This window comes from Cyanistes caeruleus, chromosome 7, assembly GCF_971803275.1.
Source record: "Cyanistes caeruleus chromosome 7, bCyaCae1.hap1.1, whole genome shotgun sequence".
Lineage (NCBI taxonomy): Eukaryota > Metazoa > Chordata > Aves > Passeriformes > Paridae > Cyanistes > Cyanistes caeruleus.
In genome coordinates this window covers 8,833,378-8,854,924 of record NC_141707.1, presented here as the reverse complement: position 1 = coordinate 8,854,924, position 21,547 = coordinate 8,833,378, and the positions used below count along the sequence as shown (strand labels likewise).

Below are 21,547 nucleotides of genomic sequence, written 5' to 3'. Positions count from 1 at the left end.
GCAGGAGCTGCCAAACCACATCCCAAGAGAAACAAAATCACCCAGCTGAGCCAACAGTCTGGGCCTTCATTTTTATTACAACAAAGAGCTCCCCATACATTTAAACCACTTGTTTGCCAAAGGGAAGATTTCCAATATTCTTCAGATAATGGGACCAGCCCCACAAGTCTTCCAAGCAGAAGCTGGAGTTCCGTGCCAGACGCTTCATCAGCAGGTAGGTGCCACCCAGTCCTGCTGCTCCCACAACAAACAGCCCTCGATTAATTACCTGCAAGTGCAAAGAGAAACCCCGACATCATCAGAGGCTGGCCCCTACCCTGCAACACCAAGCAGTCATCACACCTGGCAGTATCCCACCAAAAGAGCTGTCATCCCCCCCCCCAAGCTGGGCAGTGCTGGTGTGCAAGATGCTCCCAAGGCTCATGGCATGGGGAGGATGGGCACCACCCTTGACCAACCTTTGTCTGCCACTTCCAGCGTAGGAGGGCCTCATGGTAGCGAATTCTGGTGAAGGTCACCTGGCAGGGGTTGCAGGAGAATGTCACCACCCCAAAGCCAGGCAGGAGGAGCTCACATCAGTGGGAAATGACAGGCTGGCTTACCATGGTGTACAGTGGGACAATGGTGGAAGGCATGAGGGCGTGGAGAAAGTTGTCTACGTGCTTCCGGAAAATGAACCATGTTGAATTCACGTGCTCACGCATCTGCAACAGAGCAACAGTCACCCCTTTGTGATGGGTTTTGTCAGAGCTCCCCTGTGCTTTGCTACCTCTCCCAGGAGAGTGATGCAGGGACCAGTGCCTCCTCAGCCACAGTGACATTCCCAAGGAGCTCTGAGGCTAAAGCCTGCCAGGGTGAGAGCCCAGCCAGGGATTTGCCAGAGGCCCTGCCTGCTGCATGCATCCTGAGAGCACTACTGTGTGCATGGCCCACGGAACCACAGGTCTGTGTGGGGCTCTCACCTACCTCTACGTAATTGTACATGGCTAAATCTGAAATTGCGTGGTCATCTGGCACCCTCAGTCTGGAGAACTCAGGGAGGCAGGCACCTGGGAGAAGAAACTAACAGTTCACAGGCAGCTCCTGCAGGGTATCCAGCTGCCCTCAGCTGCAGAGGGATGTTCCCCAGCCACCTCACATACCAAGGTCATTGTGGAACTGGTCCATTAATTCATCAAAGACCAGACAATCTTCAAAGCCCTGGAAGGAATATTAGGGGGTTAATAGGCGTAAAGGACCCATACATTCAGAAGTGTTCTCATGGATCCTTAGCTATTGTAGCTGTTTGGTCCCACTGACCACAGTTTCAGAGCAGGAGTCTTACTCCAGGCCCTGCTGACAGGGGTTTTGAGAGAAACTGAGGGGATTGCTGCTGATTTTCCAGCTGCCTGGACCCCCCTCTCATGTAGTCTTCTGCTCCATGGGAAGGTGGCATCATCACCCTGTCCCCTGCTCTTCAGAGGACATCAGGCTGTGGAACAGCCAGCCCATGAGCTCTATGGAGTTAAACGCTAAAACCAGGCATTTGTGGGTGCAAGGAGTGGGATCCCCACCAAGAGGGACAGGCCAGCCATGAACTTACTGCATTCATGCCCTGTCCGTAGAAGGGCACAACAGCATGCGCGGCATCTCCCATCAGCATGCACCGGGAGGAGAGGTTGTAGGAAGAGCACTTCACAGAGATCATGGCCTGGGCTGGCAGCAAAAAGTAATCGTGCTTCAGCTCTTGCCTTCAGGTAAAACAACAGATTTTGTTGTGTGGAACCACAAGAGAGAAGAGCAAGCCATGCTGCATCCAAGCTCAGGAAGCCAGGCCACAGGCACTGTCAGCTTTGGTATGCAAACCCCAAGCCTGTGTACTAGGCTGTTTGTGCTGGGAAAAATGTGGAAGTCAACTTCCCCACTGTGGACCAGATATTTTGTCTTTAGGTTTTAAGTTCTGCACACTACTTGATTATTGACATCCTCTCACTGTGAGCTGCAGTAGCTGTTGGCCAATGTAGGAAGGACATACCAGAGAAGATCTGAGTTTCTCAGTTAATATGAAATCCTGGGATAATTCATTCTAAGAGGAAACTGCCTAACACAGCTGAGACTGTTGATATCATCCAAGAAAAAGCCCATCCCATAACAGATAACTGTTGATGAGTGAATAGGGGAGATGGGAACACTCACTCTCCGATGAGGGGAATGGCATCTGGGAAGTAGGTCTGGAAAAAAGCCAGCACTTGCTCGCCTGTTGTGAGCTTCTCAAATTCCTCAAAGGGCATGAAGAGTGTGCAGGTGAAGGACTTGTCCTGCCAGCCAGGAAAAAAGGTCAGTAAGAAGCCCAGAGACCCTGAGGCAGCAGCTCAGTGCCCAGCCACTGGCAATCCCTGTGACCCACTGGCCATCCCTGTGACCCACTGGCCATCCCTGTGACCCACTGGCCATCCCTGTGACCCACTGGCACAGCAAGGGACGAATGTCTGGCCACCCCCTTTCTCATGCTGGGCAGGAACAGGGGAGGCAGAAACAGTGGGCATGAGCCTGCCACACTGTCCTGATGCTGCTGGTATGTAGTTTATAACAAACATCCAGCTGCAGAGTGCTGTTTTGTGCGGGTCTGGAGCACAAATCCTGTGAGGAGCAGCTGAGGGAGCTGGGGGTACTTAGCCTGGATAAAAGGGGGCTCAGTGGAGACCATATCACTCTCCACAACACTCTGACAGGGGGATGGAGCCAGGTGGGGGTCGGGCTCTGCCCCCATGTAACAAGGGACAAGACAAGAGAAGGCAGTCTTAAGCTGCACGAGGGGAGTTTTAGACTGGATTTTAGGAAGAATTTCTTCACAGAAAGGGTGATTAGACATTGGAACAGGCTGCCCAGGGAGATGGTGGAGTCAGTGTCCCAGCAGGTTTTTAAGGAAAGACATGGCACTCAGTGCCATGATCTGGTTGACAAGGTGGTATTGGGTCATAGGTTGGACTCTGTGATTTCAGAGGTCTTTTCCAATCTAATTGATCCTGTGTTTTGGTTATCCCATGACTCCTGACCCTCCCAATCCCTGCCACCACAGCTGTTCGTCCCCACCAACCCCCTCCTGTGCCCCAAGAGAACATGGCCCTGGGTTAGCACCATGTTGGGCAGTGCAATCATCATGAAGGTGTTTCTCGGCCAGATATGGAGGTAGTTTGGTTCCATGGCAAACTGAAAGAGAAAGAAAATTGCCTTGTATCCTTGACCTGCCCTGCTCAGCTTCCCCAGCCCAGGCTCTGGCTTCCCTCCACACAGCACAACAATTCCTATGGGAAGACACAACAACTACAGGGCCCCTTTCTGGTCCCTGATGCTTCAGGGAGACACAGAGCAAGGGAAAGAAATATGGGCAAAAATCTGATGCTTTGCAATTGCTGATGTCATCATAGACACATTCCCATACCTCCAGGACCTCTCAGAGCCAGAATTAATCCCACCACTCCAGGACAGGCACTCTAGGATTTTTGCATGCAGGTACCAACACTGGCCCCACTTTTGGAAGAGGAAGAGATCTATGTCTTCTCTTAGGGAAGGTTTAATCCCTTGCCTGAACCCCAGGTGAGAAATGAATTCTTCCAAAGCTGTTCTAGCAGAGCCAGAGTGAGAAGGGGGTGGGATATCCAACCTGTGAAGGTTGTAGCGGCCCCTGGGACAGGCACACTCACATCTCCATCCTTGGGAGGGATGGTCAGCTCCATGTAGCCATGAGGAATGTACTCGTGGCTGTAGTTGAAGCGTGTTTGCCTCATGAACTGTTTTCTGACTGTTGAGAAGGCTCCATCACACCCCACAATGAGATCATAGGTCAGTTCCAAGATCTGCTGGTCGGATCTGAAAGCAAGACAGTACCTTGGATCAATCTGATCTTCAGCGTCCATTCCCACCCTAACCGTTCCATGATTCTGTGGATAATCCTCCTGTAACTCCGGGCCAGCTCAGCACCACTGTGCCCAGAGGACCTGCCTTTTGCAAAATGTGTTAGTAATCTTCTAGGGAAGATCATCTCTCACTGCCTGGGAAGCACAGCATTAGGATAAATAATTATCCTGCAGGTTATCAAAAGCATAACTCTGCCAGGTCTACTCAGCATTGCAGGAGGCACCTTTGGGATAACACTGCTGTTTTGTAGAGCCTACAGCACCTGCCAGGAGGATGGGGGGTAGGACCAGAACTTCCACAAAAGACTGTGAAACAAGGTCGTGGAACCACAGAATTGCTTGGGTTTGAAGGGACCTTAAAACTCAGCCTGTCCCACCCCCTGCCATGGGCAGAGACACCACACCAGGGTGCTCAGAGCTCCATCCAGCCTGGCCTGGAACACTTCCAGGGATGGGGAATCACCAGTTATCCACCCTCCCTGATGAGCAATCTGTCTCTGAACCCAGTGGTATGTTTGTCCCCTGCACAAGTCAGGAAATGTGTGCCTGCTGCCAGGCTGGGGGGGTTTGTGAGTTGCTTAAACCTTTCTCAGTCTCTCCCTGAATGCTGTCTTGATGTCTCTCCTTTTCAAAACAGGCACAAAGTTTTGCCTGCACAGTAGTTTCAAAACTGAGATTGCTCAATTGTTTGAGGTTTCATGAATGATTAAGCAGAAACTAACTGACCACAATGCTTGATCCCACGCTTGTCCAGACATTACCTTTTTATAGATAATGTCCCCAGCTCTGCATTGCACCCGAGGAGCTTGTGTCCAAAGAACAGTTTAGTGTTGGAATACTTCTCAGCAGCTGTGAAAAGAAAAAACAACAAAATGTAGAGGGGTTTACTGTGACCACAAAAAATATTTCCAAGAGATGCCTAAATTATAGGGATTTTTGCCATTACAGCAAATAATTTGCTGTGTTGCGTGGGGGCCAGCAGGCAGGGCACACTGGGACTGGTCAACTATGGTTTAAAGTATTTGAAAAATGCAAGCAATCCTGCAAGGTTTTTTTTCTTCCCTACAATGACATGAGCCATTGACAGCTTTCCACCATCACTCAAGTTCAGGATGGGGTGAGGTGCCTGCAGTCAGTGGGGAATTTGCATAAATTTGGTCTAGTCTGATTACATACTTGGCCACAGAGCTCCAATTTCTCTTTGTCTCTGTACAATCAGGGGTTATGGAAAATGCCACAAACTCTGACAAGGCTGAGGAGGTCTCTTCTTCTTTAGCTGGGGAACAGCACAGGTTTTCCTCTGCTAGTTCAGGTTTGCACTTCCTGAGATCTGGATAAGGGAGCTTGGGGCTCAAAGTCTTCTAGTCACGGGGAAAACCCAAAATTCCCAGCAAAAAGTGTGTTAGAAGAATTTGCAAACAGAAGTTACAACCTACCTGTCAGCAGCTCTTTGTTTAAGTTTGCTCTGTCCACAGAGATAATGTACTGCAAGGCAAACAAACAGGGGGTTCAGAAAGCTTTGCTGAAGGACACTCTGTATGGCCAGGAAACCCTCCCTTCCCAGTAATCCCCTTCCCTCCTTCTCTCCAGCCTCTCCCACATCCATGAGCCCCACACTGTCCATGACACAGAGACACAAATGCTAACAAAGACCTCTTGTGCTCTGCAGAGCAACTCCAGTACCTGGTTCTTCTTCCCATAAGGGATAGAGTATTTTTTCCCTGAAGGTGTGTGTATCCTCCTTGCCCGCATAGGAATGCCCTTGGCCACAATCTGAAACAGCAGGGAAACACAAGCCATGCTTCTGGCCAAAACTCTGGGATTTTAGTACAGGTTACCAAGCATCATCCCCTCACCCAAGCACTGCACTCAGGGAAGAATGGGGGTTTCTTTCCTCACACATTTCCAAATAACCAGGGAAAACCAGGGCTGTCACATCAATTTACTGCAGTTTACTGAGATTACTTACAAGCTCATTCTCATAAAAATCAGAGGGAAATTGTTTTTGGATAGAAGGGACGTGTAAAATCCCAGAGTGCTGGACAGGGCAGGGGATGAAAGCCAAATTACATCCTGGGACTGGGATGTGTGTTGTCAAAGCCTGGGCTCCTCTGCAGGGATCCAGAGACCAGAAGATCCCACCACAGCCAACAGCTGGATGTTAAATGGTAGCCAGTACCCTGCAGAAGAGTGCTGGGCTCCCAGCCCAGCATGCTGGGCAGAAGGCAGTGTGGATGGATGTCAGGGGTCAGCCCAAAGACCAAGGTTTTATGGGAAAATACAAATTTGGACGTGTCAGTGGGGAAAACAGCTGCCTTTATTGCATCCTGCTTTATTGCATCAGCTCTTTTGGGAGTCCATCTACTCCTGCCCTGTTTGCCCTCTTCTCCAGGAGGGAGGGGAGCACAGCAGGGAGGTAAACACAGGAAGGTGCTTGGTGTCCCAGGGAAGCACCCACTGCCAGGTGCAGAGCCCAGCTGCCTGGCATGGGGAAGGTCCTGCTGGCAGACGTGCTGTGAAGCAGGGGAGAGCCAGACTGCAGGCATGCAGTGGAAGAGGTCTGGCTGGGACAGGGCAAGAAAGGAGAGGACACAGAGACCCCCACCAGCACCAGATGTGCCAGAGTACCTGGTTCTCCATCCCCACAGCTCGCAGGGCTTGGCGTCCCCTGTGAGACAGGGCCAGGTTGATGCTCCTGCCACGCGCAAAGCCGGCCACTCGGATATCTGCAGGGGAGAGCAGCTGGTTGTGGAGGCAATGACAGCACAGCCTGGGGAGGGGAACATCTCCCAAGCCCCCTGCAGCAACAGCAGGTGGGGTAGGGGGAGCCTAGCCTGGATCCTCTGTGCCACCTCCAGCCTGGCAGAAGCAGCTGCAGCCAAGTGCTGCAAAGGGAATGCTGGACTCTGACAGCGCCCCACCTGCCAGAGGGTCCATTAACATTAAGAGCCATTTCCCCTCTAAATGGAGAAGGCTGAGCAATGAATGCCTGCCAGGTTCTGCGGAGGTCCACAGACTGATGCTTTTTGTGATGTTGGCAGGTCACCTTCTCCATGCCAGATCAGATGGAAATGTCTGGGAACTGGCCTGTTCCTCCTCTGAGTTGTCTCCTTTAGACTTCCTGGGCTGTCTGGCCAGTGTATGGGACAGAGCCTCCTCATCCCAACATGGGTATCGCTGTAAGCAATGGGACAAATGGACTAGCACAGTAGGATCCATCCAACTCAGAAGGCAGGTGAGAGCAACCAGAGGCTTTTTGAAGCTGTGGGACTTGTGTCAGCTGTAAGCCATGCAGCAGAACTGCCTGTTCTGCTGTCTGTCAGGGCAGGGAGAGTTACTGCAGTGTCAGGCATGGCTCCTCCTCCCCTTCACTGCACACTTGAGTCATTTCTCTTCCCATGGTATCATTCCCACCTGCCATTCAGTTTGCCACCTCTACCAAGGGTTTTTTTTTTGTCTGCCAGCTGACAGATACTGAAGATGAACAATTTCTCTGCCTTTAGCTCTAAATCCTAATTTCTCTTTTGTGGTGCCTTGTGGACCTGGAGGCTCCATCTCTCCTTCTGGCCCAGCACTGTACTATAATGCTTCCTGCAGAGAACAGGCTTCAAAGGTGAGGATCTGAATCAGTGTTTAAGCCAAGAATATAAAAAGGGCATCATTTTAGTAGATAAAGAGTGCGTTCCCTCCACACAAGATGAACTTCAAATAAATGCTCCTCCCCACCACAGGAGCTAAAGGGGAGAGAGAAAAGAATATCCCCAAACTGCCACTCTCAAATTTGGTTATTTTCTTGCAGTTTCAGGGAGCTCTCAGTAATGATCAGGCTGACCTTACCTTCTCTGGCTTCATAAACGTCAACATGGAAACCTCGTCTAGCCAAGAAACAGGCATTTAACGCACCCACCTGCAAGAAAAGGATCAGGAATGGGGGGTGAAGTGTTTCAGAGGGCACTACTGAGATGCATCAAAGGAAAGAAGTGATCAGGGGATGCAGCTCAGCATAAACGGGGAGATCCTTTGACCAAGAACCTGGGAAGATTTTTTACTGAAGTCCTCTGGCAGCCCTGTGTGTTTGCAGAGTCTCCGAGACAAAAGCAACCCATCAAAACTCTTTTTATAAAGTCTAAAATGTTTGTAAAGTTTATACCAAGCTCAGGCTTGTTTACACACAGCAGCTGAGTGCAGCAGGGCTCACCTCTTCAGCCAGAGGCAGCAGGAGCTGGTGTAGACAAGTTCCCAGCTCCTTTCTGGACTCTGTTTACCTTCCTCACTAGAATTCAGAGTGCAGCAGCATTCCCTTGGGAACATAGTGAGGGAGAACAGTACAAATATGTCCTGCTTGCAATTTAAATTAATTTTAAAATCTAATTTCCATTATGAATTGTTGCCAGAACTACAGCCTCTTCTGTTATCACTCTTTTCCAAGGACCTAATGTCCAAAAAGTCAAGAGAAAGATGTAGGTGCTGCAATGCCCCGAGCTGTCACAGAATCACAGACTCATAGAATGGTTTGGGTTGGAAAGGATGCTGAAGACCATCTTGTTACAACCCCCTGCCATGGGGGAGAGGGACACCTCCCACTAGACCAGGTTACTCAGAACCCCATCCAGCCTGGCCTTTAGTGTCACACCTCTCTGCAAGTAGCAGCAGATGAGAACCATTCCCAAACAAAAGTGGGCAGAGGAAGGCATTTCCTCCCAGCCTGGCTTTTACCACTCTCAGTTCTTACAAAGTATTTCACACTAGAGATTTGATTACAGCCAAAATCAGCCAAGGGACTGGGGAACCTGGCAGCCCAAACAAGGACTTTTATTTGGTGTGTACCTGGGCACCACTGCTCCACCCACTACCCAAACCCCTTCATCCGAGAAAAGGACAGGAGCCTCCCACAGTAGGAACTCAATCAACCCCTTCGCAACACCCCATCATCTGACAGAGGAATGATTTTAAGAAAAGCATTCACCCCCACATTCAAGCAGTGTTTTTACAGCCCCAGCTCCCCAGCAAACACAATCATGCAGCAGCTAAAAGGCATTTCCTACCAGACCACCACCGACAATAGCAACTCTTTTCCCTCGTGGGTCACAGGGCTCCATGCTAGGTCAGCCCCTGGCTCTCAGATCCCTGCTCAGTCTCTGATCCCTCTGCTTCTCCCCAGTCCCTCTGCCCTTGCCAGTGGGGAGGGGAAGGGAAGGACTGTGGGTGGCTGAGTCATGCCTGGGTTCTTCTCCCCCAATCCATATTAAAGTTTAACTCCCAGCCAGAGACTGTCCAGGAGTCAGCCTGGCTGAGGCTGAGGTGTTGAGAGAGCAACGTGGTGTAGCTCAGTCAGGCTTTATCCAAAGGCCTCTTTTGGAACCTGTAGAGCAATCCTGCAGTCTCCAAGGAATACACACAGAGCAGGAGCCAGGCTTTTGCATCGGCCAGGCTTTTGCTGGGATGCAACTGCAAAGGCATTGGTGGGACAATGTGGAGTGACTTCTGGAGCCTCACACACTCTCTCCTGAGGGTGGGATGGAAGCCACACTACTTGCCCAGGAGCCTCATCCCATCCTTGAGCACATCTTTCATCCAAGGAAGCTGTGTGTGGCTCAGGCGTTTTGGGGGGTGATGCTTAGGAAAAGGTCCATGTCTGCTCTGCAGAAGCTTTCCAGGACTTAGACAAGACTGTGAGGAAACATCTCTGCAGGCATTATCTCACATGCCCATCCTTGGGAGGAAATGCTCTGCTGAGCCAATGCTGCTCACAGTAAGCTTTGAAAAGGGAGGAGCCAGTTAGGGCCAACACACAATAATTAAACAGCAGACAGTGAAACTGCAGACATTTGTATCATCAACTAGAATTTATTGCTAAACCTGCCAGGCACCAGCAGCTTTGGCTCAGAGCGTTGTTAAGGTAGAGAAAGCCCTCTAAGAACATTGAGAATTGTTAACCCAGCACTGCCAAGCACATCACTAAGCTGTGACCCTAAATGCCACATCAGCATGGCTATCAAAGACCCACAGGAACGGGGCAGGACTCAAATGCTTCCCTAGGCAGCCTCTTGCTATGTCTGACAATGTTTCCAGTTAAGAATTTCTTCCTAATACTCAATCTAAACTCCCGTGGCATAACTTGAGGGCATTTCCTCTTTTCAGGTAGTTGTAGAAAGTGAGAAGTTGTAGAGGGCAATAAGAATCTCAGAGATGACAGAGCAGAGAGGGCAAAGAGCAAGGCAGGTTTTACACAGTAAATAAATTATTCATTAATTTATTTTGGAGCACAGCACACTATTTAGCTTCCAGCAGTGCCAGTTACTATGTTTTCTTCATTCCAAACAAAATTTAGGTCCCTGGGTTTTCTTAATCAGACTCGCTCACAAACTGCATGAGGCAAACCCGGTGTAGAGATGTTCTCCACTTTAAAACCAGAAGGTGGGAAGATATCGAGAAAGTGCTACAAAATGATTGTTCATCTTTCTATATTAAACAAAATCAGGCTGCTGAGAGCATAAAAAAGTGTTGCCTGTTAAAAACTCTGAGTGAGCCTTTTAAGAAGTTCTAAATAAAACTAAAAAGAACAGGATAACATGGGTATGGATTAAAGCCTGCCCTCTGAAAACTAGTGGGAAAAGTAAAGGAGGTAAAAGTGCTCGATTTGTGTTGCTGAAGAAAAAGACATGTCAATGGCTGAGGAAGAACATCAGGACTTTATTGTTTTTAGAAAGGCTATGGTCCACTTGCAGAGGATCCTGTACTGTCAGTATGTGGGCCACCTGCAACAAGAAAAATGGGGTTATTGTGTTTAGTAAGAGCCAGTAGTGCTTCAGCTGCAAAAAGATGTGCTTGGTCTCATAGGTTGTGGGGAAAGGCAGCTGAAGAAGAGGAAGAACATAGTTTAAAAGCCATGACAAAACCTGATTTCTTCAAACAGTGAATTGCACTGATCCTGACAGGAGCCAGGAGTTCTTTACTGGTTCAGATTACAAACCCGTGTCAAGGGGAAATAGGTAGAAATGTTCATCCCTTATAATCCCATTAGGTAAATAATCTGTTGAGGAATTCAAATCCTCTGCTAAAGAGGGCTGTACAGACACCCCTGCCAGCAGGTCATCTGTGCCCAAGGCTGCAGCTGCCTCCATCCTGTTCTCCTGTCCACTAAGGCTCTGAAAGAGCGATGGCACAGAAATAAAAGTTGAGCTCCCACAGTGTGTCCCCATGTCACCCTCCCTTCCATGCTCTAGCAGGGTGCACTTCTTTACCAGCCTTGGCATACAAGAACTTCCAAGCACCTATGAAGCCAGGCAGGACAAGCTCAGATGAAGGCACAAAGCAAGTGAGCCCCTGGAGGAGCTGGCTGTGACCTCTGCACAGGGCTCAAGGGCTCCATGGATCTGGGAGCATGCTGGGAAAAAGCTCATCCATTTCTGCACTTGAAACCCACCCCCTTCAACTGCAAGCACAAGCTTATGGCAAATGATCAGAAAAATCAGTATTTCTGATACTCCCCTCCCTTTGTACCATTTTTCTTAGCTGGTGGTTTGGGTTTTTATTTCCCCGGGAAATTCTGATTAGCAAATGTCCCAGCAGTGCTTTAAGAACATAAATCCTGCTGGGAACCTTAGCCCAAGCATAAAACACTTCCCCCACCTCCTGCCTTATTTAGCAGATGACTGCTGGGTGTACAGGGAGAGCCAAAAGGCCCTGCAGAGCAAAGCAATGCAGCATGGCAGGGTGGGGGGATCTGTGTGATCTTCATCCTTGTCAGATCCCCACGTTTATTTCACAATCTGCCTTGCCACCCCACCTGGGCAGGGAGAAACTGTGAAGTGCACTTCACAGCTGCCTGCTTACTTACATAGGCTGGGCAGAGCTTGCAGTCCAGTGCTGGGCTGGGGATGTGGACAGGAAACCTCTGGGGGTCACTGGGAACACCTCTGTGGGAGGGTAATGGTGGTGGTGGTGCACCACAGGTGGCTTGGGCCTGTCTGCTTTCATGGCCAGGGGAGCAGCGAGCTGCAGGTCCTTGGTGGAGAGAGACAAAGGGTGGCTGCAGAAACCTGTGTCCCCACGGAGGGGGGGTCCCTAGCTGAGGGGTCAGGGTTCCACTCAGCCACCCCTTGGGAAAGGAAGGCCTTTGGGATGTGTCTGGAGAAGAGTCTGCAGGTTCCAGTAAAGAAGGTCCAAGAACATTTGGTGACTTCAGATTTCACCTGATATTCAGACCCCGCTCCCTCCAATTTACTCCATTAGTCAATGTCAGGGAAATGCAGAATGACAGGATGGCCTGGAGAGGAAGGTGGGCATCAGGGCATGCTCTTCCTCTGTCATCTTTCCTAAGGTTCAGTGTCCTCCACAGTCCCCTGGCTCTCCCAGCCCTTTGTGTGCTGTGTCCAGGCCTTGTTCCCACTCAGGGAGATGAGCCATTGCCTGGTGTGGGCAAGGATGCCCTTCAGGCTGGGGGATTGTTACCTGCTGCGTGTGCTGGGGCAGGGCAGAGCTGGCCCCCCCAAGCTGTGTGAGCACCGTTGGTGGCAGAGCCTTCAGCATCATGTTTTGCATCATGATCTGGTGCATCTGAGCATTCTGGATCAGCATCATCTCCACCATATCTGGGAAGAGAAAAGCAGAGTAAGAGCTTTATCCACAGCTGCCGAGCAGCAGAGGCCTCATGGCAAGGAGTGCCCTCCAGCACACAGACTGGTCACTGCAACAAAGGCAGAGCAGCAGGCACATGAAGAATATTGGCAATATTTCCCCAGAAAATGCAAAGTTAATGTTTGTGAATGGGATTGTTCATACCAGCTTTCCTGTTTCTCCTCCCTTCTACAAGAAAGCTGCTGCTGAGTATCTTGTCTGTTGCCTGCCCTGCAAGCCCACACCCCCACCTATGCTGGATGGCAGGATGGAGAAGAGATGCAGCTTTCCCTTACTCCAGCATGGACAGGCTCCTGACTGTGCTCTCCATTGCTTCAGCCCCAGATCGCTGCTTCCATGTGAGAGGTTTCCTCAAATTTATGTGATATTGCACTGCCACCTTGAGAGTCCACAGCTTCATAGAATTGTAAAGGTTGGAAAAGACCTTTAACATCATCAAGTCCAACCCTTAATCTGTCATTTCATGCACACCAAATCTCCTTACATGATCTCTGGGATCCAAAGGACTTGTGCAGTATAACTAATTTCCTTTGGGAGAAGTGAAAAAGGGCAGGTGAGGAAAAAAAGAAGGGAAAAAGCGATGAAGGCAGCTCTCATTTTCCTTTTTTCTGATCATACAAGAAGTAGTTTACATGGAGCAGCTTCAGAGAAGTCATGAGTGGATTTGGACTATTTTGGTTATGGAAATAAACTCTGATTCAAAAATCCAGACACTTAGATGAAGTGTGAGCTGAGAAATACTGCTGTTTCATGACTGAGGATTCCTGTGTGGGATGAACCTTTGGCTGAAGGCTGAGACAGGGAAATTGTCCCAGGTTTTAGTTCATGTATTACTTCACAGTAGCACCCATCTATGTTTAGAAACAAACTCTTTTATTGGCATTGCACTATATTTAGAACAACACTTTCAGATGCTCTGTCTTGTTTCCAAACACAGAGTACAAATAAAAGCCTGAGGAGATTGAACAGCCGGTTAGGAAGGAACAAAAGAATAAAACCAGATATTAAAAGCCTGTTTGCTAATTCTGGAATCATCCAAGTGCATGGGGTTGACTTTGTTAATATTACTCAGTGCCATGAGTTGATTACTCATGAGCTGAGCTGTTTTGCTTTCCCAATCTTCCCTTGAGTTTGTAGTTCCTCTTTCTTTAGTTTTAGTGATAAGAGTTTGCCTTAATGCCTTTCACAACTGGTACCCATCCCACTTATGAAGCACAACTCCCAAAGCTCCACCAGCTCATTAAACAGCACATCACTAACTAGCTTGGCCACTATCCCATGTCCCCTTCCACCTGCCACCTGCCCTGCCCCTCTGCAGGCCTAGTGACAGGAGCTGGCTGCTATATGGAGAATTTGTTACCTTCTTTAATGCTCCCAGGGCTGGGGGCTGCAGAGGGCTGGGCTGGCAGAACCTGTGTGACCAGAGGGGATGGCTGGGGCAACTGCTGGATGATGGTGGCAGGCTGAGTTGGCATCTGGAACAGGAAGGAAAGGGGAGAAGTCAGGGTTGGATTTGGCCAGCTGGTCTATCTATGGGAAGAGCTGTCATCTGCCTAGGCTTCAGGAAAACCCTGGGATTCTTGTGGAGAAGCTGTGGAGGTTGTGGGCTGCATGAGCAGACTGATTGTATTAGAAAGTGGCTGAATGGCCAGGCTGGAGTGTGGGCAGCTCTGCCACTCCTTCTGCCATCTTGTTCCAAGGGTAAACCATTCCTATTGTTAATTTTGGGCCTTATCTGTAAGATGATTTCCCCTTAGGTTTTGCTGCAGGCAGCAAGGGTCCCATAAAATCCCATAAATGAGCAAGAGATATATCTTCCCTTTTTGTGGGCTGAGCAAATTCCATGCAGCTCCCAAATGATTGTCAGCTCAGACTGGCACAGTGCTAGTGGTGTTTTCTAGGAGACAATCCTTACTGCCTGCTGGATAATCCTTGGTGGCTCTACTTGGGAAGCTGGAAAAGGGATCTGGTAGACTTGTGGGAGGGCAGCTCTGTGGTCATGGCAGTGTCCCCCAGCTGGTGCAGGTGGCTGTGAAAGCTCTTCCAGAAGGTGCTGCTCCTGCAAAGTCAAGTATTTTCCTGAAGAAAATCTGGTCACAGCACGGCAGAGAGAATGGTTATGCTCTCTGGATTAAATGGGATTAGCCCCTTAGTGCATCAAGAGCAGTGCCTGTGTAAGTATAAAGCATAAGCAAAAAGGACTGGGGGGAAAAAAACAAAGTGCAGAACAAGCTGCCAAAAGTCTGGCAAAACATTTCAGTAATAGTTGGTATCCTCCACAAACTAGGAATAAATAACAATTACTATTGTCTCTACTTTGGCATCGCTAAAAATCCCTTCTTTGCATTTTGGCATAGAAAGTTTATGGAACAGCAGTTCAGGAGAAACAGAATCATCCCCCTGTAGTACCTGAGGCAGGTGCAAGCTCCAAGAGCTGTAGTGAGGGCAGCCAAGCTGCTCCCCAGGCTCTCCCCAATTAGCTGGCCCAAAGCATATTTTATATATATATATGTGTATAGATAGATATATAGATATAGATATATAGATATAGATATATAAAAATATATTATATCTCTATCTATATATATAAAAATATATATTATATATGATATTATATATTATAATATTATTTAGATATATTTGTATTTAGATATATAAAAATAAATATATCTATATCTATATAAATATATATTATATATAATATAATATATATTATAATATTATTTAGATAGATAGATAGATATACACTTATTATTATTAATAACAACAACAACAACAACAATAATAATAATAATAATAATAATAATAATATATTCTAAAGCAGCAGAGCACTAAATCCTGCCCAGCCCCAGAACTAAAGGACAGTAAAACACTGAATCCACATCAGCAGTGGATGTACAGGCCACTGGGCTCTGTTACTTCTGGCCAGAGAGGGCTCTTACCCTAAGCTCCTGCAGCAGATCTTTCCTTTGCCTCAGGGCACTTTGGAGCATGTCCTGAGGTCTGTTCCCTGCAAGAGGAAAAGTCCATTATCTTCCCAAAGGATCACAAAGACAGAGCTATTACAGCACCTGTATTACAATATTAATGTGGAAAATGTGTTATTAGATAGCTTAATGTTGCATATAGGTAAAGCCTTAATAATAATAATAAATAAATAATAATAAAATAAGGGCCTTGTTACCCATGTAAAACCATGGTTCAGGCCTGCTACTTTGGCTAAGCAGAAAAGGGCTATGGGAAAGTGACTCAGCTGAATTAGAGGCAGAAAAACAAGTTATATAACCATTGTGTGCTCACATCGTGGTGTATGGTGATTGGCTGGATTATGCTTGTTGTGATTTAAAACTATTTAACTGGTGAAGGCCTAAATGCTCTAAAAGGCCTGGTTTTTGCAATAAAAAAAACCTTCACCTGCTCCCCTCTTCACCTGCCTGAGGACTCTGTGTTGCCCTGCTTTAACAGCTTGAGTTCTTCCACAAGAGGAAAAGGCTGTTTCTTGCCAAATACATGTATGGAAAATGACTTTATGCATGTGCAGTCACAGCTGCTCAGCAGCTCTACAAAAGTAAAACACCTCTTAAAGAAAACTCTTTAGATTGCTCTCTGAAGCCTCCTTTGAACCTCCTGGTTTAGGAATCGGTTTTAGGCTGAAAGTTTCTGGATGTACCCTGTGCATGCAGAGGATGACTGGCTGTAGTAACAGCTCAAACAAACTACGGTTTGAATGTCAACTTTTCTGTTTCTATTTTGTTCTGAATCAACTTCCTGTTCAGTTCATCCCACACATGGCTGATTTTGAACTCTCTTGAAATGAAGATTAGCAAGAGTGTTTTCAGGTACTTTGGAGGCATGCTTGGTGTCTGCTCTGGAAAGCACCATTTCATATTTTGAAACTGTAAATTGTTATAGGGGATTTTTAAAAAATTTTGGCCACAGTATTAGAAGACTCCAGCTATTTGTGCATCAGATCGATGAATCCACAGTACAATTTAGAAATATCACTGAGCTTTTACTGGTATAGCCTTGAATCCATAAATAATATAAACAGTGCATGTGCCATGCAAAGAAATGAAGTGCTCCTCCTGCCTTTTCAGAATCACCAAAGACAAGCAAACAGCTGGACTACAACAGGGGCTCACTCCTAGGTGTAGGAGCTAGGACAAACTGGATCACCATCAGATCTTCAGCCAGCTGGAGAGGCTGCAGAGGATACCTGCAGCCAGGAAGTCATCTTATGTTAGTGCTCAGCTGGTTGTTCACTTCCCTTGGTCAGGAAAAAAACAGCTGAAGAAATTCAAAAGATAAAAAGCAGTTAGCTCACAGCTCTTAGGGAGGAGAGGGGATCATCTCCTGAGGAACTCATGCCTGATAACATAAGCAAGCCCTTTCCAAAATAGGCCTGTAATTAGAACAAATGCTTCTCTTACTTGCTGCTGGGAGAGACATCTCCATCTTCTCTAGGTTCTCCTGTTCATTTTCTAGTCTCTGTGGGCAGAACCATAACCAGGACTGGTTATAAGTCAGGCAGAAAAGCTCACAAGGATTTAGAGGCCTATGGCATGAGCTTGGGATGGAGGAAATAGAGCAGAAGTGGAGAAAAATGGTGGTTCTTAAAAAAGTATGAAATGTCTCATTACAAATCTAGTTACAGTAATGAATAGTCATGTTTCCAGCTGCCCAGGCTATTCCAGACCTTAAAATTAATAGCATGGTGAATCAGGAGACATATACATAATTTATTTTGTAGGGCAGAGAGCTGCATCATATGAAGAACTTGATAATGTCCAGTTTGGGCTTGCCTGATAGTCCAAGATCTGGACTTTTGATTCAGCAAAGGTGTGACCAGGAAACACATCTTATGTGAAAACAGCTATGATACTGCCTTAAAACAATCTGAGACTCTCTTTACCCAAAATTTACTCCTAAACTTTGCCTGTCCCAGCTCAAACTGGCTTTGAGCTAACTGGTGACATCTCCCATAAAATCAAAGTCAATTTTATTTACTGTAGCTCCATGTAAACTTGTACAATGTCAGTTAAGAAAGTAACAGTAAATATTACCACTCCTCAGTGTATCTCAGTAGAGTCATACTGTTTTAAAATACACTGTTAATGCTTAAACATGCAAGAGCAAAAGGCAGAACAAACACTGCAGAACTCTTACTTTTTCTAGGAGTTTCTCTTACCTTTTCTAGGAGTTTGAGTTTCAGTCGTGTCAGGTGGTCCACCACTGAAGGATCTGCCATTATCTCCTGGAAGAGCAGGCAGGTAAAAACATGTTAAAAGTCTAAACAGGGGCAGATAGTTTTTCAGTGCTCACTTTTTTTCCCTCCACAGTCTTCACAGAATAATTCCATTATTAAAAGACAGTAATACAAGAAGAGTAGAAATTGAGACAAGCAGATAAAAGCTTCAGTTTCACTCCCAGGTAAAAATGAGTACAGGCGTTCACAACATCACAGACACAGCTTTTCCTGCCATTTCTCTCAACATACTTTTGTGCTGCAGGTTGCTCACAGGAAGGTAACTGAGACTGAATATTTATTTGTCTGTTCCTAATGGTTGCTATCCTTCCCCTGGCAGCATCGCTAAGCCTGGCATCTGTGTTGTTAGAGCCTTCTAATTAGCTCAGAGCTTTGTGCCTGTAACCTGGTTGCTATAGTTTGTAATGTCAATACATAACATAAATAATTTAATCTCCAGGCACAGAAGCTTGTGTACCTTTGGTAAGGCAAATGCCTGGCACATTAGTGGACAAGAAAACAAGAAATAAAAGCCAATGGTTCTTTAAAACAAGCTCAGTGCCAGCGGTCAGATTATGATCTTGCTGACTGGTGCCTGTTTATTCCACTATAAGGGGTCTGCACACTTTTGACAAAGCCCTTTACATGAGTTATTACCACACAGTAACTAAAAAAATGAAGGAGCATAGCTGGAACTCACCCCTGGGAAAGTTCAAGAGCAAAGAGGTTATGGTGTAACATCCTTTTGGCTACCATCTCCCAAGAAACCTGTAGAGTGTCTCCCTCTCCCAGCAAAGCCCCACCAGCATCAAAACAGGGTAACATTTATCAGTGACATCCATAAAATGAACAGCAAGGCAAGAGAAAAAAAGTCAAGTAACAGACACTCCTCAGTATCATATTTTAAGGCCAGTTCTGCTCCCAGGAGAGATAAGTTACAACGCCTTCCTCACTCAGAGGTCACAGCAAAACTGCAGCAGAGCCAGTGCTGGCAGCTGGAGCAGCTCAGAGATGGAGAAATTAGGGAAACTAAGGTGCAGGGATCCCTAAAACAGCTGTCAGAGCTGGGGTTCAGCTTCCTCTGGCAGGGCTCTGTGGTGAATGGCAGAAGCGACAAGCCAGGACAGAAAATCCTCTCACCTGCCAGCAGTTCTCCTGGGAAACAACTCATTAAAGTCCATTTCTGTACTTTAAAACCCCAACAGGATTTTTCTCTGACATCTTTGAGACCTTCATCCAAGCAGCTGCAACAGTGTTTGGCAAGGAGCTTCCTAGTTACCTTAACCATAAGCATGAGCCTAGTAATGTCAGTAAAATCCATCATTATAGTTTGCTTCTGTGCTGGGAAAGAAACCTACCCCTTTTTGATTGTTTGTGAATATTGAGCTGATTATTTTACCATCAACTGATTTAGTACAGTGCCCCTAAAAATTAAATTTCTAGAGCCTTCTTTGCAGTATGAATAGAGGGTTACAAGTAAGTTTGACAAAAAGAACCAGCTATAAGCATTCCATTAAAAGTACAGCACCAGTGTTAAGCAACTGAATTTACTAAAGAGGAAATGATGAGAAATTCTTCCTTGATGCGACAGGTATCCCAGAGAAAATCCAATACTAGGAGGAAAAAATAAAGATAAAAAAGGCAGAAAAAGCAAAAAGCTTTCCAGCAAAGCTGCTAAAGGATCTCTCTCTTCCCACACTTATGGATGCCTTGGTTACAGTGTGATCCTTACTCTTGGGACATCTTACAACCTGCTGATTAATGGGGTGCCAGAAATGTGCCAGCCACACACAAGATCTCGCTGAAAGGGATCTGTAGCTACACTGAATCCCAAATAAGGGATCACGCTTGAGAATGAGGATTCAAAAGAGCAAAACCAGACAAATTTAATCCTGCAGAGGAATAACAGGTGTGTTACATGCACCTCACAGGACATAATTATTCTGCTCTATTTAGCAGTGCTGAAGTCAGAGTTTGGACACTGCTTATTTTTAGACATGGTGGTTTAAGAAGGAAAGTAAGTCCAGGAAAAAAAAAAAATAGGATGCATTTACAAAAAGGAAGGTTCTAAGGAGGACTTTAAAGAACTGGCTTTGTTTAATTAGTAAGTAGCTGGTGAGAAGAGGACAGGCCAAATTTTTTTTAATAAATGAGAGGATGCAATCAAAGAACGGGGTGGAGTGGGGGAGTTCCATCTGGAAAAACACAGGCATTTCGCTTAGTGAGGAAGAGAAAGCCTGATAAAAATGGGGAAAGAAATCTTCATTAGCCACTAAGGGAAATGATGGAACAGCTATTAGACAAAAAAAACTTTCACAGAAGTTGTTTAGGAAAAATTAAAAAATCAAATGTGTTGAACCATTGTAGGACTCCTAAGATACAAAAAAGGATTAGATAACCTGATGAGGTCTGTACCAATATTGCATTTCTTTGATGTCTTTTATTGATTCTGATATTTTATATCCTTAATTTTCATTTCTGTGAGTTCAAAAAGACAATTTAAAAAGATATTATGATAATAATTATTAGAGGGGTGGAGCAACTCTGCTGTGAGGAAAGGCTGAGAGAATTGGGATGGATCAGCCTGGAAAAGAGAAACTTTAGGGTGACCTAACTGTGGCCTTCCAGTGACTGAAGGGAGCCTACAAGAAAGATGGAGAGGGACAATTTACAGGGGCCTGGAGTGGCAGGACAAGGAGAAATGACTTCCCACTGACAGAGAGCGGGTTTAGATTGGGTATTAGGAAAACATTCTTCTCTGTGAAGCCCTGGAACGGTTTCCCCAGAAAGGTTGTGGCTGCCTGATCCTGGGAGGTGCTCACTAAGACATTCCATAATTCAGTCTTTGTCTTTTGGTAATGACTGCAGGCAATCTCAGAATCCTGGCTAAGAAATCAGACAGCATGACAGTACTACCAGGAAAAAAAAATTATTTACCCCAAAGTTCAAAAGTTCAGCCTTGTGCAGACCCTTGGATGTTTCAAGAGTGGGCTCTGCAACCAACCTGCTGCCTGAAGTTAGTAGAGACATGAAGACACTTCAAAGGCTTTGACACCCTCACCTTCACCCTCAGAATTGTTTGTAAAAACACGAGCACACATCTTCTTCCCTGTCAGATCTAGCACGAGCGTGGTTTGCTCACAGAAACTTCCACTCTTCCTGAGAAAAAATCATTTGTGAAGAGGAAAGCCAAAAATACTGCGCCCCACAAACCTCTGCAATGGGCTTTTTAATGCTTTTAAATGCTTGCCAATCCAGCACACTGCCCTAACAGATTTGACTGCATTTTTATAATATTATTTATAAATTTATATTTATATACTTATATTTAAAAGATATATTAAATTTATAACTTAATGATTTCTAAACACAAAGAAGGCACCAATTTTGTAGCTTTAATAAGCAGAGTAAAAGGAGTTGAAGATTGGACATCTGGGATCTTATGGCCCTTCAAGACGTTGGAGTAACCAGAAGAGTCCAGAGGGGATTAAGGCCTGGACAGCCGGAGACTCCATCTCCGAGTAAATGACGATAGAGGGTTCAAAGAATGCCGACCAAATTAGCACGAAGAACGAGAGACCAATAAGCAATAGACGATAGCATACTGATTACTGAAGAGAATCATGCAACTCAGAAGCAATGAACGTTAATTTATTCCTTCGCTACAAGATTTACAAACAAGCCAAAAGGCGGGAAGGGAACCACCAACCCTTCCCCTCATCCTATTGGCTGCCGCCAGCCGCGCCTCCATTGGCTGCCGTCAGCC

General features: G+C 46.4%; 2 protein-coding genes across 8 annotated transcripts; both read right to left on the bottom strand.

Moving 5' to 3' along the window:
• Positions 1–57: 57 nt before the first annotated feature.
• On the bottom strand, positions 58–9,083 carry KMO (kynurenine 3-monooxygenase). 2 transcript variants are annotated; one of them, XM_023930669.2, is made up of 15 exons: positions 8,942–9,083; positions 7,734–7,803; positions 6,525–6,622; positions 5,580–5,669; positions 5,333–5,381; positions 4,658–4,745; positions 3,684–3,849; positions 3,118–3,189; positions 2,176–2,297; positions 1,583–1,730; positions 1,143–1,200; positions 967–1,049; positions 603–704; positions 459–518; positions 58–268 (listed from the first exon to the last, which is right to left on the bottom strand). In XM_023930669.2, exons 1-15 carry the CDS (start codon positions 8,993–8,995, stop codon positions 101–103), a joined length of 1,428 nt encoding a protein of 475 aa, XP_023786437.2. In that variant the 5' UTR covers positions 8,996–9,083; the 3' UTR covers positions 58–100. The 2 variants fall into 2 exon arrangements, with proteins under 2 accessions (XP_023786437.2, XP_086752279.1); XM_086896153.1 differs by lacking the exons at positions 5,580–5,669; positions 6,525–6,622 and having other exon boundaries at positions 8,942–9,030.
• A 1,065-nt stretch (positions 9,084–10,148) lies between these two features.
• On the bottom strand, positions 10,149–21,537 carry C7H21orf58 (chromosome 7 C21orf58 homolog). Of its 6 annotated transcripts, XM_086896152.1 has the most exons (10): positions 18,034–18,119; positions 17,725–17,790; positions 16,967–17,024; positions 15,479–15,546; positions 14,452–14,595; positions 13,897–14,011; positions 12,351–12,490; positions 11,737–11,903; positions 10,739–10,753; positions 10,570–10,656 (listed from the first exon to the last, which is right to left on the bottom strand). In XM_086896152.1, exons 2-10 carry the CDS (start codon positions 17,782–17,784, stop codon positions 10,608–10,610), a joined length of 816 nt encoding a protein of 271 aa, XP_086752278.1. In that variant the 5' UTR covers positions 17,785–17,790; positions 18,034–18,119; the 3' UTR covers positions 10,570–10,607. The 6 variants fall into 6 exon arrangements, with proteins under 6 accessions (XP_086752277.1, XP_086752278.1, XP_023786431.1 ...); XM_023930663.1 differs by lacking the exons at positions 10,739–10,753; positions 18,034–18,119 and adding an exon at positions 21,457–21,537 and having other exon boundaries at positions 10,570–10,654; XM_023930664.2 differs by lacking the exons at positions 10,739–10,753; positions 18,034–18,119 and adding an exon at positions 18,922–19,079 and having other exon boundaries at positions 10,570–10,654.
• Between the last annotated feature and the right edge of the window lie 10 nt (positions 21,538–21,547).

Bases quoted from the DNA above. Each gene is read 5' to 3' on its own strand.
- C7H21orf58 (XM_086896152.1), bottom strand. From the start codon at position 17,784: ATGGCAGATCCTTCAGTGGTGGACCACCTGACACGACTGAAACTCAAA. The intron at 12,491-13,896 runs GTAACAAATTCT...TTCTCTTCCCAG, and splicing joins CCCTGGGAGCATTAAAGAAG to ATATGGTGGAGATGATGCTG. The intron at 11,904-12,350 runs GTAACAATCCCC...CTCTCCACCAAG, and splicing joins TGCCCCAGCACACGCAGCAG to GACCTGCAGCTCGCTGCTCC.
- KMO (XM_023930669.2), bottom strand. From the start codon at position 8,995: ATGGAGCCCTGTGACCCACGAGGGAAAAGAGTTGCTATTGTCGGTGGT. The intron at 2,298-3,117 runs GTGCTAACCCAG...CCTGGCTGGCAG, and splicing joins TGATTGCACTGCCCAACATG to GACAAGTCCTTCACCTGCAC. The intron at 519-602 runs GTAAGCCAGCCT...AACCCCTGCCAG, and splicing joins TTGTCCCACTGTACACCATG to GTGACCTTCACCAGAATTCG.